Source organism: Larus michahellis, chromosome Z (genome assembly GCF_964199755.1).
Source record: "Larus michahellis chromosome Z, bLarMic1.1, whole genome shotgun sequence".
Classification (NCBI taxonomy): domain Eukaryota; kingdom Metazoa; phylum Chordata; class Aves; order Charadriiformes; family Laridae; genus Larus; species Larus michahellis.
This window is the reverse complement of record NC_133930.1, coordinates 86,406,985-86,421,674: the sequence shown is the minus strand read 5'-3', so window position 1 is coordinate 86,421,674 and position 14,690 is coordinate 86,406,985. Positions and strand designations below refer to the sequence as shown.

The window sequence follows — 14,690 nt, the reverse complement described above, 5'->3', positions numbered from 1 at the left end:
GTCAAGCTGCTGACAGGGCTGTAGGAAAAAATACATGAAGACCTGAACACATAATGTACTTCTTGCGCATTGTTCCGGAATGCTTCTGCCATCCCCGACACAGGGACTTTCTTACCAGCGTGTCCCTCCCTGGCTGGCCACCACCCCTGCATGGTACTAGTGCCAAAAACAACTCCTGCGCTTACAATTCTCACTGATAAAGGACAGGACTGAGAAAGCAGAGGTGCTCCCCAGAGCTGAAAAACAGCTCCTGTCCAACCCGAGCTGTTGCGTGACTGACTTAATTCATATATTCCACAAATAATTTATTTTTTGTTTGGCTTTTGGAAATCCATACCCAAGAAAGAATTTTTATAACTACTGGCGTGCAGTTTGCCAGTGTCCTGGAAATTTTCACCTGCTGAGGTTAGAGCGGTTTGCACTTCTGAATTAGGTCACTCTGCCCTTCCCGCAGCGTCCCAGACACCCTTTCTTCTCCATCGCGACCCAGCTGCAGATTTTTTCTGTCTCCCCTGAGAACTAGGGACCGTCCCTGCTGTGCAAAAGCTCCGCTAAAAAAATTCCTGGGTCAGTTTTAAGAACTGTCTGAAACACACAGTAAACCCAGCCGCAAAGAAAGGTTTCGCTGGAGCTATTTTAACACAGATCTTGAAAAAGCCTTCCAAACCTTGTGGAAATTTACTGCATAACAGTATAACTTACGTGCAGCTGCTGTTGCAAAACAGTGATCGCTATTTACCCCCTAGCTCAGTCAATAAAAACATTTCCCATACTTCAGCTTGGGAAAATATGTCTTTACAAAAAAAGCTCAAGGTTGGCCCCGTATCTGTTTTTCCCTACTCGCAGAAATTATCCACAGCATCTTCCATGCTTGCAGCAGCTCCAGACACGGTCCGGAGCGAGGGAGCCCAGCAAGCTGTGAGACTCGATGACTCTGAGACAGGTGGCTTAAAATGTCATACTTTGGTCAATAAAATGAACAAACAAAAGTGTCAACATTTTAAGAAGAGCTCTTACTAGCTTATTCTCCCAGCTATTGAAATGTTTGAGATAGGCTTGAGACAGCATTATTCTTCAAGCAGAAGCCACACAGTGCCCAGCAAAGCGTGGACTTGCGAGTCTGCAACTTCCCATGCCGAGGTGGCCGAGAGACTGTGCGTCAGAAGCAGCCCTCGGCATCACCATAGGCCAGGAGCTCCAGCAGCGCCCAGCAAGGGCACCCAGGAGCTCAGCAAGGGCACTCACTGCCCCTCAGCAGGGCGCAGGTCAGACTCGGGCTTGTGGTACCTCCAGTGTGGAGTCAGTGCCATGATTTCACCTTCCTCAGTCGTTGTGATGCTTCTCGCAGAAAGGCAAGTGCAACATCTCTGCTGTGGACGTGTAAACGTGGACACAATGACCCATGAGAAGGAGGGTAGAAGGCAAATTGCTGCTTCAACAGCCATGTATGGCTCTAGCAACTCAAATACCAATATGCAAAGATACAAGCCTACCCGAGAGCTCAAAATTCAAGAAGTTCATGATACTCATTGACCGTCAATGAAACACTCCTGGTCCAGTGGTGGGTGGTTGGTGAGCAACATGAGGAGAAGCCAAGGAGCCTTGCATGTCCCACAGCTCTCCAAACAGCATGGGAAGCCAATCCTTGCCCGGAGGCACAGGTCATGGAAATGATGGAGATCTTATTTCAGAAAAATATCTCCAGCCAGTAGCGGCAGAGAGTGGAGCAGAGCTTGCGGCAGGCCAGGAGGGGAGGTTCGGAAACGGCAGTGCAGGCACTGGTTAACCACGGGGACTGAAGCCAATGTTATGGGATGAGGGAGCCACAACGGTGCAGGAGAGCTGCTGCGGCGTGAACCACCATGTGGAGCTCCAGGAGAGCCTCAGAGGCCCTGCAGAAGTACATTACCGGACTGCAGAGGTTCATAATACCTCAGCATGAATCACTTGGCTCTTAATTACAAGGTAGAAAGGATGACACAGAAATCAGCTTGCTGACAGAAGCGTTCTTCTGGACGGAGCCGTGTGTTTCATAGCCAGGGTGTGATACCTGGGGTTACCCTGGAAGGACTGCAGCTTGGGAATGAACGCGTGCTGCGAGGTGGTGAGTTGAATGCATTTAGATTGTTCTCTAGTAAGTAACCTGCTGAATAAAGTGATCTCTGATGTGACTCATCCCTTGGTATCCAGATAAATACGGATGTAAATAGTGATGTATGTCTGAGAATACTGAACTACTGAACTTAGGGTCACTCTTCTGAAATTATTGTCCCTTGTAGCTATGAACAAGCCAAGGAAAAATTCATCAAGTAGTTTATTTTTAATTTAATAGATTTAATATTAATATATATTTAATATATTTTATTTTTCTACTATATAAACCCCATGAACTATTAGCTGACTTTTATTTTACATATTACAGAGCACTTAACTCATTTCTACTGCTAATCAATTAAGTCATTATGAAGGTTTCTGCACGAAGAGAAATGAGACTATAAAATAGGCTGAAAATTGCATAGCTGTTGCATAGAGACCCTCTTAAGTAACCAACGCACAACAAAGATGCATGCAACTCCACATAAAATAAAAAGTACGGCACAGTAAGGTGTAAGGCAGTACTGTAAGTGCAGCACAACGGGGCCGCAGTTTCGGCAGCGCAGCCATCTGTACCGATGGCTTTTTATCTCATTGGGCTGTAATGTCGATGGATGGGCCGGACCAGCAGCAGAGCGAAGGTCTGGCCTCCTCCATCCCACCCATGTACCACAACGCTCCTGGAGGCTCCTGGCCATCCTGGAGGAAGGAGGGTGGGGATTTTGGGGTTGTTCAGCTGCTTCTCCACACTGTTTCTGGGGAAGCAGCAGAGCGCAGTCTGGAGAGAAGGCTGGGGGCCGAGGGCGGGCGACCCGTCGTGGAGGTGAGCAGAAAGTATTTGATGAGTCTGGCCCCAGGCATGTTCCTTGATAAAACCAATAACAAATGTTTTGCAGCATATCCACAATAATGATTTGTCAGCGTTGCCTAATTGCTTCTGTCATGAATTAAATAATCTTGGTGCTCTTATTAGCAATTCTTTGATAACTTCTGTTGAACAGGACGTTTCTAAGCAATGATAACGATCTAAGGATTTCAGCAAACGGCTTCCTCAGCCTGCTGCTGTGTTCAGATCTGTCTCCTGAATTTTTATTTGAATCAGGATGAAACATGAGCTGTCTCTTCCCATACCAGATAATACCCATGGGTGAGAGTTGCTGAGTGTAGCGAGTACACTGAGTTATCGTTGAGTTGTACCACCCAAAGGCAGGAAAAAGCAGCATCAGCGAGTGCTTTCTGGGAAGATGGCTCAGGCTGGGAGAGCTGCCGGCAACCTCTGCCGCTAAGCTGAAATGCGTGCTCTGGGGGGCAGCGGGCACCTCCTTGGTGGGTGGCCAAAGCCCTTCCCATGGCCACCATCACAAGGCTGCAAATGGGCAACCTAGAAGAGTCCGTGAGGCTGGGGATGGATGCCCTAAGCAGGAGGATGCACGGCTTCAGCCCCATGACACTGCAGCCGGCTTCAGGAGGGGGGGACTCAAGTTATTGCTCCTTGGTAGTGCTCATCGTTCATCCCTCAGCTTGCTTTCTCTGCCTTTCTGAGGTGTTAAAACCCCGAGGGCTGCCGTGATCATCTGGCTGGACAAATACGACTTACTCCTCCAGCAGTGGCTAAACACAGGACACAGCCTTCATCTACTGGTCTCGACCTGTGTTTTGACACGGGATTAAATCTCCAGAAATGGAGCCAAAACCTGATGTTTTATTGCCTGTCCACCACGCGTAAATTTTTAACATTAATGATTTAATTCCCCTTACATTTTTATCACCACAGAAAATTGGTCTATAATGGTCTAAGAGCAGAGATATCAAATGCATGCAGAGCCTTTTAAAATAGCAAGTCTTTTGAAAGAAGTCAATCTATCTGCAATGTTGTGCAGAACATGGACAAAACTAGAACAAAATTGTGTAACTGCACGTATTTTACCCTTTCTCCTTGGTCAGTTTCCATCCCTATTTACAAAGGCAAAGGTATAAAAATAATTAACACTTGCAAGCACTTTATCTACCCGGTTTTGCCCATCTGAGGCTGCACGGCTCTGCCTGAGCTCCAGGAGGATGCTGCCTGCAAGTGTTTAAACTCATCTGTTCTGAGAAATCCGATTGCAGGCCTTATTTGCTGTGTCACTTAATCGTGTTTGCAAAACATCAGCCCATCCCCTGCCCGTCACAGTTTTGTAACTGAATGAAAAGCACTTGCAAAAAGAGATATCTTCAGGCCTCCACCCCACTACCTCCAGGGCTTTCCACTTTTTTTTGAGGAGCGTGCTCTGAGGTGCTCTGGAGGCAGAGTCTCCTTTGTTCAGGCTGTGGGCATGCTCAGAAGATACAGATGTGCTCAGAGGAGTCATCAGACCTCTGAAAATCCTCTCAGAATGGCTAGGAAAAGGCTAGGCAAAGCAATATTGATGCCATGGGGCCAGGTACCAGCACCGTGGTTCCTCTGCCAGCTGCTGCCTGGAGCACAAAGCTCACCCTTCGCCCCGCACCGCAGAGGGCTGCAAGGGACCTGTTCCGCAGGTTTAGGTGGGCTTTCAGAGCAACTGCATGGCTTAGACACTTCTGAGAGCAGGACGGTGTCTGTGTCAACCCATGCATTTGCATCAGTGCTGTCAAACACAACGCTTTCAGCCCGTAAATGTCTCCAGGAACTCCAATTCTGCAACAATTTCTGCAGATGTTTAATAAGAATTAGAGAGGATAATAAACATTTTCTTAGCATTGCTAATGAGAAATCCAGGTAAATAACCATAACATACTTCTGTCTGTCTGGCACTGCATCATTAATCATAAATGCACAAATTAAGCTTGATAACACACGCCGTTATGATTCTGTAAGAAAAGCAATGGTAGGGGGGTTTCTTGAATTCGAAGGTCTGAGCTGGTGCTACACATGTAATACCTGCTTAGACAACAGCAGTCTCATGTACAAGCTTCTTAATTAAACAAAGTTTAAAAAATTGTCGAGAATAACAGGGCTGCAGGCTGGGGTTTCCGGTACAAACACCGCCCTAGCGCCACAACAGCACCGAATTGTCCCCTTCGACAGCAGCACCTGACAGCCTCAGGGAAGCCACAGACTGTCTGCTTTACCCTGAAACTGGCAGTTTTCTCTCCCTTTGCCTTTTGAAACTTCAGCTAACCTTAATCCTGGGCAGCCGGCTCCCCGGGAGCGATTGCCAAGGGAACAAGGGCCAAGCCCCAGCGGCACCAGGTCCCTGCTCCCACCGCGGCCGCTGCGGGGGTCTGCTGGGCCAACAGAGAAACGGCATAACCACACACACCCTGCTGCCAACCGCCCCAAAATCCCGCCCACGGGGGGCAGGCAAGATGCTTTAAATTAAAGTAAGACCTGGAAGGCGCACAAAACTTGCCTCCTGAGCATGTCGCAGTAGCAGCAGCAGCCAGGCAGAGGGGCAGCGGGTCCCGGTGGATGGGCACTGCGGCTGCCAGGAGCTTTGTGTTTGCTCTTGTCTCCAGGAAACCCCGGTGCCTGCTCCGAGGAGGAAGTGTGCTCAGGATTAGTAGCTGTGCTTCTCTTGCATATCCCATCTCAGTTGCCGTGCTTGACTCGCGATCTCTTGTCCTCCTCCAGGAGAGGCTGCTGGGGCTGAGGAGCTGCTGCTCTACCAGCCGGGCAGGAGAGGAGCCACGGCGGGGCTCTGGGGATGATAAACCACCCCCAGCAGCACCACACTGACTGCTCCATGGTGGGGGCTTGGCCCCTGTCTCTGGAAGTGTGTGGGTCCCTCCGCCTCCACCTGAGAGACCCCTTCAGCTGCCCGTTCCTGGGTAAATACCCAGGAAAACTCTGGCGCGGTGGGTTGTCCTTAAGTGAAATACATGGTCACAGGTGAACGATATTACAAGTGATTCAGGGAGCATGCTGGCATGTTTGCAGATGATTTCTCCAGGACAAGTTGCACAAGACCTCACAGGAACCTCTTCTGAAGACTGTTGTCATCACTGTTCACCTGGTAGTTGCAGTGTCCAAGGTGGACAGTTTGAGGTGTCCAAGGGCTTGCATGGTCAGGAAGATCTCATTTGGCAGAAATACCCAACACCATTCTTCATTTCCAGGTGTGCTGGACAAAATATAAATCCATTGCCAGCGTAAGTGAGACGGATGTCCAAGAAATGGTAAATGCTGCTGTCTCCACGCAATGTCTTGCACGTGGGACAGCCAGTGGTAAGCTGTAAGGACACGGTTGTATATACATGGTGCACACCATCATCAGCATCTGGAGGTACAGAGAGGCATCAGACTCAAACAGATCACAGCGTAAATGATCAGAGAATCATATCTGACAGTGAAATCTTCTAGTGTTTTGCTCGTGTTACGCAGCGTGGATGTGCAGGGGACAACACAGAGCTGATCATGTCAAGATGCAAAACACAAACCGACAGCCCCTTCCTTTTTTTTTGATGCTTCTGCAAATAGAAAATGACTGTGATTTTCTACAAACATATGTCAAAAGCAAGATCTGAATATGTAAGAAAACTAAAAGGCCCTTGAGGAAATATCTCTGAACACAGGCAATATTTTAGCTTGAGAAAACAGCCTACAAATTAAATCCTTCTGTGGCACTGTAGTGTCATATAGTGACAGCTGGATGACTCTACTAGGGCAGCTAAAGCACTCCACAACCGAACATCTGGGCACCCCTTCTCAGCTCTGCCCCGGTGCAAACAACCTGCGAAACCATCCTAAGGCAGCATTTGGAAGTTCACCATCGCTGAACTCTGGAAAAGGCGAGTCCTCTCTCATAGCACTCATTTTGAGAAAGACGGTGTGAAAATCCACCTCCGGGCTGAAATACATCTTCCCTGTGACTCCTCCGGGGGTGACACAACTCCAGGCAATACCACAGCACTTGTCTCTGCTTGGAGGACAGATGGTATTTTGCCATTAATTGAGTAGAGGAGAACCAAGTCCAAAATCCACCTCAACTGATGGCTTCAAATTTATCTCTGTGCCCTGTCAGATCCCCGAGGATCTCCTTTCCACCTTGGAAAATACAATCTTCTAGGATGACCGGAAGAGGAACCCTATACATGCTTTATCAGTTGCTGATGGAAAGGAACATCCTAGAAGTGAGGGTATTGCCTAATTTACCAACCAAACTGAAGGTTAGCTGCTGTTAGAAAGTTGGATCCATTGAGTACTGAAGCTGGCAAGGAAAGTTTGTGGAGAGAAAAGATAGTAAAAAAATGAATTAATCACCAATATATACTAAAAATATATGTTGTGTTTTAAATAAGCAGTTAAAATGATTTATAGGTTTGGTTTTTGGTTTTTGTTTTTTTTGTGTGTGTGTATGGTTGGACTCGATGATCTCAAAGGTCCTTTCCAACCATGAAGATTCTATGATTCTATGATTTACATTTTCCAGGACGTATTTCAAGAACCTCTGTTGACCTCTACAGCTAATTGAAGGTTTAACCTACTTCTCAGACAGATGATATATATGTATATATACACACATATATGCTCCTTATATGCATACATTCCTTTATGCCCCCTATATGTATATACACCTTTGACAGTAACAACACCCTGCAGAGGCATAACAAGTAATGGTCACTAGTGGGATGATAAGGTCCAGACAAGGACTTCTCTCAGAGCAATCATCTTAAAAATTAAGAGTCAGAGCAGAAATTCTTAATGGGAGTCAGATGCTCACAGTCAATTTCATAGAGTCACAGGATGTTTTGGGTGGGAAGGGATCTTAAAGCCCACCCAGTGGCACCCCCTGCCCTGGGCAGGGACACTTCCCACCAGCCCAGGTTGCTCCAAGCCCCGTCCAACCTGGCCTTGAACCCCTCCAGGGATGGGGCAGCCACAGCTTCTCTGGGCAACCTGGGCCAGGGGCTCACCGCCCTCACAGCAAAGAATTTCTGCCTCACATCTCATCTCAATCTCCCCTCTTCCAGTTTGAAACTGTTCCCCCTCGTCCCATGGCTCCCTCCCTGCTCCAGAGTCCCTCCCCAGCTTTTCTGGAGCCCCTTGAGGGACTGGAAGGGGCTGGAAGGTCTCCCTGGAGCCTTCTCTTCTCCAGGCTGAACCCCCCCAGCTCTCTCAGCCTGTCCCCACAGCAGAGGGGCTCCAGCCCTCCCAGCATCTCCGGGGCCTCCTCTGGCCCCGCTCCAGCAGCTCCGTGTCCTTCTGTTGTTGGTGCCCCAGCACTGCAGGGGGGTCTCCCAGAGCGGAGCAGAGGGGCAGAATTTCTTACATTGCCTTTTGGGAAAGGAGAAAGTGTTTTATTGTTCCTGTTTCTCTACCCATGGAGTAAATCTGAGTTCCCAGTCCTGAAGAGCCATATTTTGGTGGCAAACGACCCATTAAAAAGTGCTGAACACAGGAGCTGAAAACTAGCCAAAAGCCCATATTTTATTTGTTGAGGGAAATATATAGAGAAGACAAAGTAACTGAAAATTGTATTAAAATGTGTTAATAGCTATTGAACTCTGGATTTTTATCAGAGAATGACCTTGAGAATTACTGGGTGAACCACATGCATTTGTGATTTCTGGAATACGTCCTCAACTCGTTGCCCTCTGAATGCATCCCACTGGCTTTGGACATTTGCAATAACGCAGAGAGAAGTGATGATCGAGAAATCCTGACTGTTTGAGCGTAAGAAAAGCTTTAAGTAAATCATAATAATAAATTATCTTATTTACAGAGATTGTCTTTCTTTCCAGCCAAATATTTTTATTGCTCAAATTAAGTGCTGGAAATTCTTTTCCCAAACAGAAGAATTAAAAAAAAATGAATAACAAACATACAGGTACTAAACTGAAAAGCTGGTAAATTACACTGGAAAATATAGATAAAGGTTTATCTCTGGATACTTTTAAGCAGCTGTAGAAAGAGTTTAAAGATATCATTTTTGTTACTTATTAAAATATAATGTTATTGATAAGCCATCTTTTAACAAAGAGGAAATATCCAGACTCCTATAGCATTGAATAAGGGGATTAGTTCTTACAGACCCTCCCAACAGGAGGAGCAATGTACTCTTAACAAATATTGCTATGGACTTACTTTAAATTTATTTGCACTGCAAAATATTTCAAGGATGCAGTGTCAACTGTCAGTATCGGGATACTAACGTAAATATTAGTGAAATATGCCAGATCTATCCTACACGCAGGTAGGACAGAAGACAACAGGGTAGAGTCACTGCTTTCTTAAGTTAGTGACTGAAACACCTGGTTTTTAGGCACCTGGTTGGTGGAGCAGCACCCGGGCTGCTGGGCTGGGTCGGCAGGTCCCTGTGCTCCCCCAGACCCGTCGCTAGTGCTGACCTTTAAAAGACATAACGAGAGATCCCTCTTTGCCCAGCAAGTGCCAACGCCTGCGGGGCTGGCCCAGTGAAACGTCTTGCACCTCAGTCCTCCACCGGCACCTTCAAAGTCTTCTGAAGGTCTTGCCCCAGCCCTTCATTGCATCTCAAGGGGTTTCTGCCTTGGGTCGGTGGGAAGGAGCAGAAGGGCGCGTAGAAATATGCCGCTACTATTTTCAGCAGTGTTACAGGACATGGAAGGCAGAGGATGGATTTATAGGGGTCTGGCATGGGTTTGGGTTTGCTGTTGCCCCAGGGAGCGCACCAGCAACGGGCTCCTGGCACCCAACGCTGCCCACCCAGGCCCTCTGCTGCCCGACCGTCACTCTTCCCCAGATGACAGTCAGACAAAGAGTGGTGTTCATGGTGCCTGTCACAAGCTGTGTCTTCAGGCAGATGGGCTCCCACGTATCTTGTACCTCAGAAAACTCTCCGGGGACCTGCCAGATAGCCATGTGTTTCTGAAGGCAGCCGTGGCACGGCGGGCTGCGGCGCGCTATGTTTAGCGTGGGGACCAACAGATGGGCTGCTCGCACAGGGCACATGCAGGCTGGGTTCCCTCAGCGCGAAAATAATGCGTACCTCGTCTAGACAGGGTTTAAATGGAGACAGGGAGGATTCTCATGGAAGAGCTGCTTGGTTTTTCCTGTGCACTTCTAGCAGAGAGGTAGGCTGCTCCAAAATCAGGTTTCTTGGAAGTTTTCCATTTACTGCAACTTTTCTCAATCGTATCCCTGTGTTCTGCGTAGACAGCACTGTCTGCTCCTGTATTGAGCCCTCAAGTTGCATCTTTGTTCCTACTCTACTGGGACTTATTCTGGTATTTTATTCTTCGGGAATTATCAATGCAGATTAGTGCAATTCTTTCATGGACACTGTTCAGTAAGTCAGTAAGAGCAAAAATAAAAATGCAAATTTAAAATATTCATTTCAGTAGTGACCATCAGCCAAATCCTTCCCATGTTATTTCAAGAAAGCTTTTACTTATGAAGTTGGAAGATTTGAGGAGCAAAATGATGAGCAGGCCCCTATTTGTGTGAAAGAAATCCAAAGTTCAGAAAAGCACATTGTGTTTGAACCACGTAAACACAGCATGGCAAGCTCAGAGGCGGACCTGACTTTTGTGCAATCTCTGACGTAAACCAGAGGACATTGTGGAAGGGAAAAACCCCAAAAGATAACAAAGGATTGGTTTCATCCCAAAGTTGATGGCTGGTTCAACCTCGTGGCGTTTTTAGCACAGCTGAGCGCAGGAGGTGGCCAGGAGCAGGGGGAGCGGTGAGGGGCAGAGGGGCTCTCGGTGGGATCCAGAGGGTGGCTGGACCCCGGGGTGGGATCTTTGAGCTCCTTCGGCCCCGAGCTCCCCAAAGCCAGCAGGAGCCCACCAGCAGCACCAGGCTTGGGATGGGGACCCTGGAGAAACCCTCCTGAGATCAGAGAGAAGCACCCGTACGGGAATCGCTGACATGCAGCCTGTAATCACTCAAGAGATTGGGACAGGAGCTAAAAAGCTTACAGATACTTACTTTTTTTTCTTTTTTTCTTTTTTTCTTTTTTTCTTTTTTTTTTTTTTTGAATCAGATGGTTTACTTGCATCTGCATAGCACCAGGCTTCCAAGTGCTCCAAAGGAAGATGCTGTGTTTGGTTTCAGTTGGGAGCAGCCCATTAGTGCCGACCTGCTTGATGGTTGGTTTTTTTTTTTTTATGCATTCCAAATGCTATTAAAATTATTGCTGTTTTTATTTCAATGTAAAATCTGGCAATTCTTGCTTCTGTAAGCAAGAACCATGACATTCTCTTCTAATTGAACATGCCAAGCTAAAAAGGTGTATGTAGCAAGAACGCAAAAATAGTAAGTGTCAGTGGGAGCAAAGATGATGCCGCAGCAGGTTGTATGTGTGTGTATACGTATTCAAACTGTAAAATGCAACATTTTTGAGCATTAAGCACTTCACAATCTAATTCATCTTATATTAAAACATCTAGAAGGCAAAGGTAGCATGATAATACTGCTATTCCCATGCATCAGACTACCAGGTCTCGTGTGATTTGCTCTTTTACTGGTTTTTATTTGCTGAATGACTACACAGTTATTCCAATTAGATTTTACGGCTTCCTATCTGAAGGGTATTAGCTCCACATAAGTAGGAAATGTTGTTTCAATTATCTTGGCTGGACATATGGTCATAATATTTTTCAATGATGAGCACAGCAGAAGTATTTATTAGATTCAGTGAATCAAATCAAATACACTAGCATACCGAACACAGCACAATAATTACATAAATACCACTATAAAAGAATCTTGCAAGAATATAACTGTTTTATCCCATGATTAAATTAAGTAGAGATGTACACTGCACATGAAACATAACAAAACCCAAGTTCAGCGATACACAGCACGTCGTAATGAGCAATTCAAATGCTGCTAATGCTTTTTTCATTTGGTAGGAATAAGATGCGCGCCGTAAACAAATTAGGGAACTTGGCTTCACAACTTTTTTTATTGTCACCTCACTCTTCGGAAGGGGATACTTTGCCTGAGGTTGGCTGCATGTTACTGTTGGAGAAAGATCGTTATATATTTACATTAATACAAAGATGCACCTGCATAGCACAGAATTTCCTGGGGACTGTGGTCTTTTGCAGACATCACTAATACGGCCTGCTCTGTGTCTCTAAGTATGTTTATTCTTCTCTTAACTTTCTCTCGCTGTGAAGGTCTCGTAAATTGTCCTTGAAAGCAAGAAGCATGAGCAAGATTTATTTCTCAATAGAAGGAGGTGCTACCAATTTTTACATTTTTGTAGAAAGATGGAATTGCTAAGTAATTAAGCCTCTACCTATTTTTAACATTTTTATCCTAATGATAGGGTATTCATTAAAAGGCATAGTATTGAGTAATAAACATAACAATTTTAGGGATTAATCTAGAAAAAGAGCAAAGGCATTTAGGGGCACATGTCAAGCCATTCAAGCACCCACGGTCTTTTATTACCCTCCAATCAACAGCGTTGAGTCTGCAGGAGATGGGAAGGAAAATAATTTCTGCACTACATGCTCTCAGAAGTACAATCTCCTCTGAGCATCATCCAAGACAAAGAGATTGAGAAAAAAAATATTTTGTAGGAAGAAAAATAAGTGTGATCCCAATTATTACTTCTTGTTTCTCTGGATTTTTTAGAAAATGTGCTCTTTCAGCAGCATAGGCCACCGTTTCTGCTTTTATTACAGAAATGAGTGCACTTTCCTAGCTTCAGGTACCTCTCAAAAAAAAAAACCAAAAAAAAAGCAGATGATGAAAGCTGCTTAATATTAGCAGCTCTAATGCTGATGAAATAGAAAAAAATATGACTGCCAACCTCGGCTAATCCTAAAAGGAGAACAACTATTGCAGCTATTACAGGGATTACATATGTGCAGTGGGGAGGGCATGTTTGGTACAACGATGTAAAAAAACCTCTGGGTAGACTAATCCTCATGTTATCATCAAAAATGCTCCATCATCAGCATATAAGCTCTGCATGTAAGATGTAATAAAGGGGTAATTTCTCATTAATGACATAGTAATGCTGTTAGAAAGACTGTTTTATATACAAAAAGTATTTGAATATGCTCCTTTGTAGTTGCTAGTCTTGTGTAATCAATCCTATGGTATATTTATATCAACAATTTATCAATCTCTGTTTGTATGAGTATATTAGCACTGGACACATCAACCCAAAAGTTTGGCCAAGTAACAAAGAGATGTAACAGGAGTGGTTGACCAGCTCTAAAACAGGCTACCCTTCCCATAATCTCCACTCTTGTTCAAAATCATTTGTTGTTCTAGTTGACGTTTGGGAGTGGAAAACACTTTATGTAATGAAGCTCAGCACAGTGAGTTTAAGTCCCTTTCAAAAAGTCAATTTATTTACCACCCTTCCCACCCTTGCTGGTCCTCAGGGCAGGCAGCTGCAGGAGAGAGCAGGGTTGGACCGGGTGGGTCGTCACCGGCCACCGCGGGTAACGAGCGGCTCCAGCTTCGAGACCTGCTCACAGGTTCCTGAGGACATCTCTCCATTAAGATGTTGTTTGTGTGCTTTAACTCAAAGTTTATGCTGCTTACTTAGGCAGCTGACTGTTTTTATTCACTGTAAGAATGGTGTCACAATTATTTTAGAAGCTGCAGTGCTCGCAGTGTTTTTGGCAGGGTCAGTTGACCTCTTTGGTCAACACGTAACGTGTTTCAGTATTATTTCTTTGAGAGGTTCACTGAAGGAATGAGATAGTCTATATAAAGTCTAATGTAGCATGACTCTCTTGATAGCCATGAAGAAGAGCAATCAATATAGTTTAAAGCTCAGAGTAATAAAAGTATGACATCATCTCCACAGAGAGAGCAGACATGTAGTCATGTTCCTCTGAAGTGTCTTGAGACTCACAAAAAATGACAAGATGAAGGAGCCCTTTTTGGTTAGTGGAGAAAGCAGGAGCTGGCTCCTCTGAGAGGAGGAGTACTTTGTAATGTAATTGAACTGAGCAATTTGGCTTAGAGTCGATGGTAGAAATTAAATGTATTTGGTTTGAATATTTTTAAATAAAAAAATATAGAATATTTTGTTGCCAGCAGAGCAAACCAAATTTGATGGAAACTGGCACAGAGCCCAGGACAAAAAAGAAGTGCAGAGAGATAAAAGATAGGGAACCCTCGGAGCCTTGCCTAGACACCACCAACATGAAAATAGTGAAAGCTGCCAAAGAAAAGGGGAATTTGCCCATTGCTGTCATGCTGGATAAAAGCAGGAGAAAGAAGACCTCTCAAATCCTGAGAGGTCCAGAAAAATAAAATACCAAAGTTACATATGGGTATAACAAATACCAACCTTCCTCACAACTCAAAATTGTCTGAGTCTCTTACGAGACACCCCTGAGTGTATTGATTTCACATTGTTCTGCCATTTATAGTTCAATTTTTTTGGCTGTACATAATGATACTTAATGAGAATTGTGTAATATTATCCAGAGGGAGAAAAAGCTGCTAGGAAAATCACATAAAGTTTTGCTGGACTTAAAAATGCTGTTTCAGAAGACCCTGTCTTTTTAATTGATTTTTGTTGAAATTGATGAAACATGCTGCAAATATAACTTCATATTTTTATCGGGAAAAAAGTATACTTAAGTATATATAATACACAGTATAATAAAGATAATGATATTTAGCTTTTCTAACGACATGACATTTCTATTACATTGCTTTGAACCTT

At 45.0% G+C, this 14,690-nt stretch overlaps 1 protein-coding gene across 1 annotated transcript in view; it reads right to left on the bottom strand.

The window, feature by feature from the left end:
- FAM81B (family with sequence similarity 81 member B) overlaps positions 1-70 on the bottom strand; it is a 28,348-nt gene extending 28,278 nt beyond the window's left edge. Inside the window, exon 1 of the mRNA XM_074568881.1 lies at positions 60-70. Within this exon, the coding sequence (XP_074424982.1) occupies positions 60-70 (11 nt within the window). The remainder of the gene's footprint in view (positions 1-59) is intronic.
- Positions 71-14,690: the final 14,620 nt, after the last annotated feature.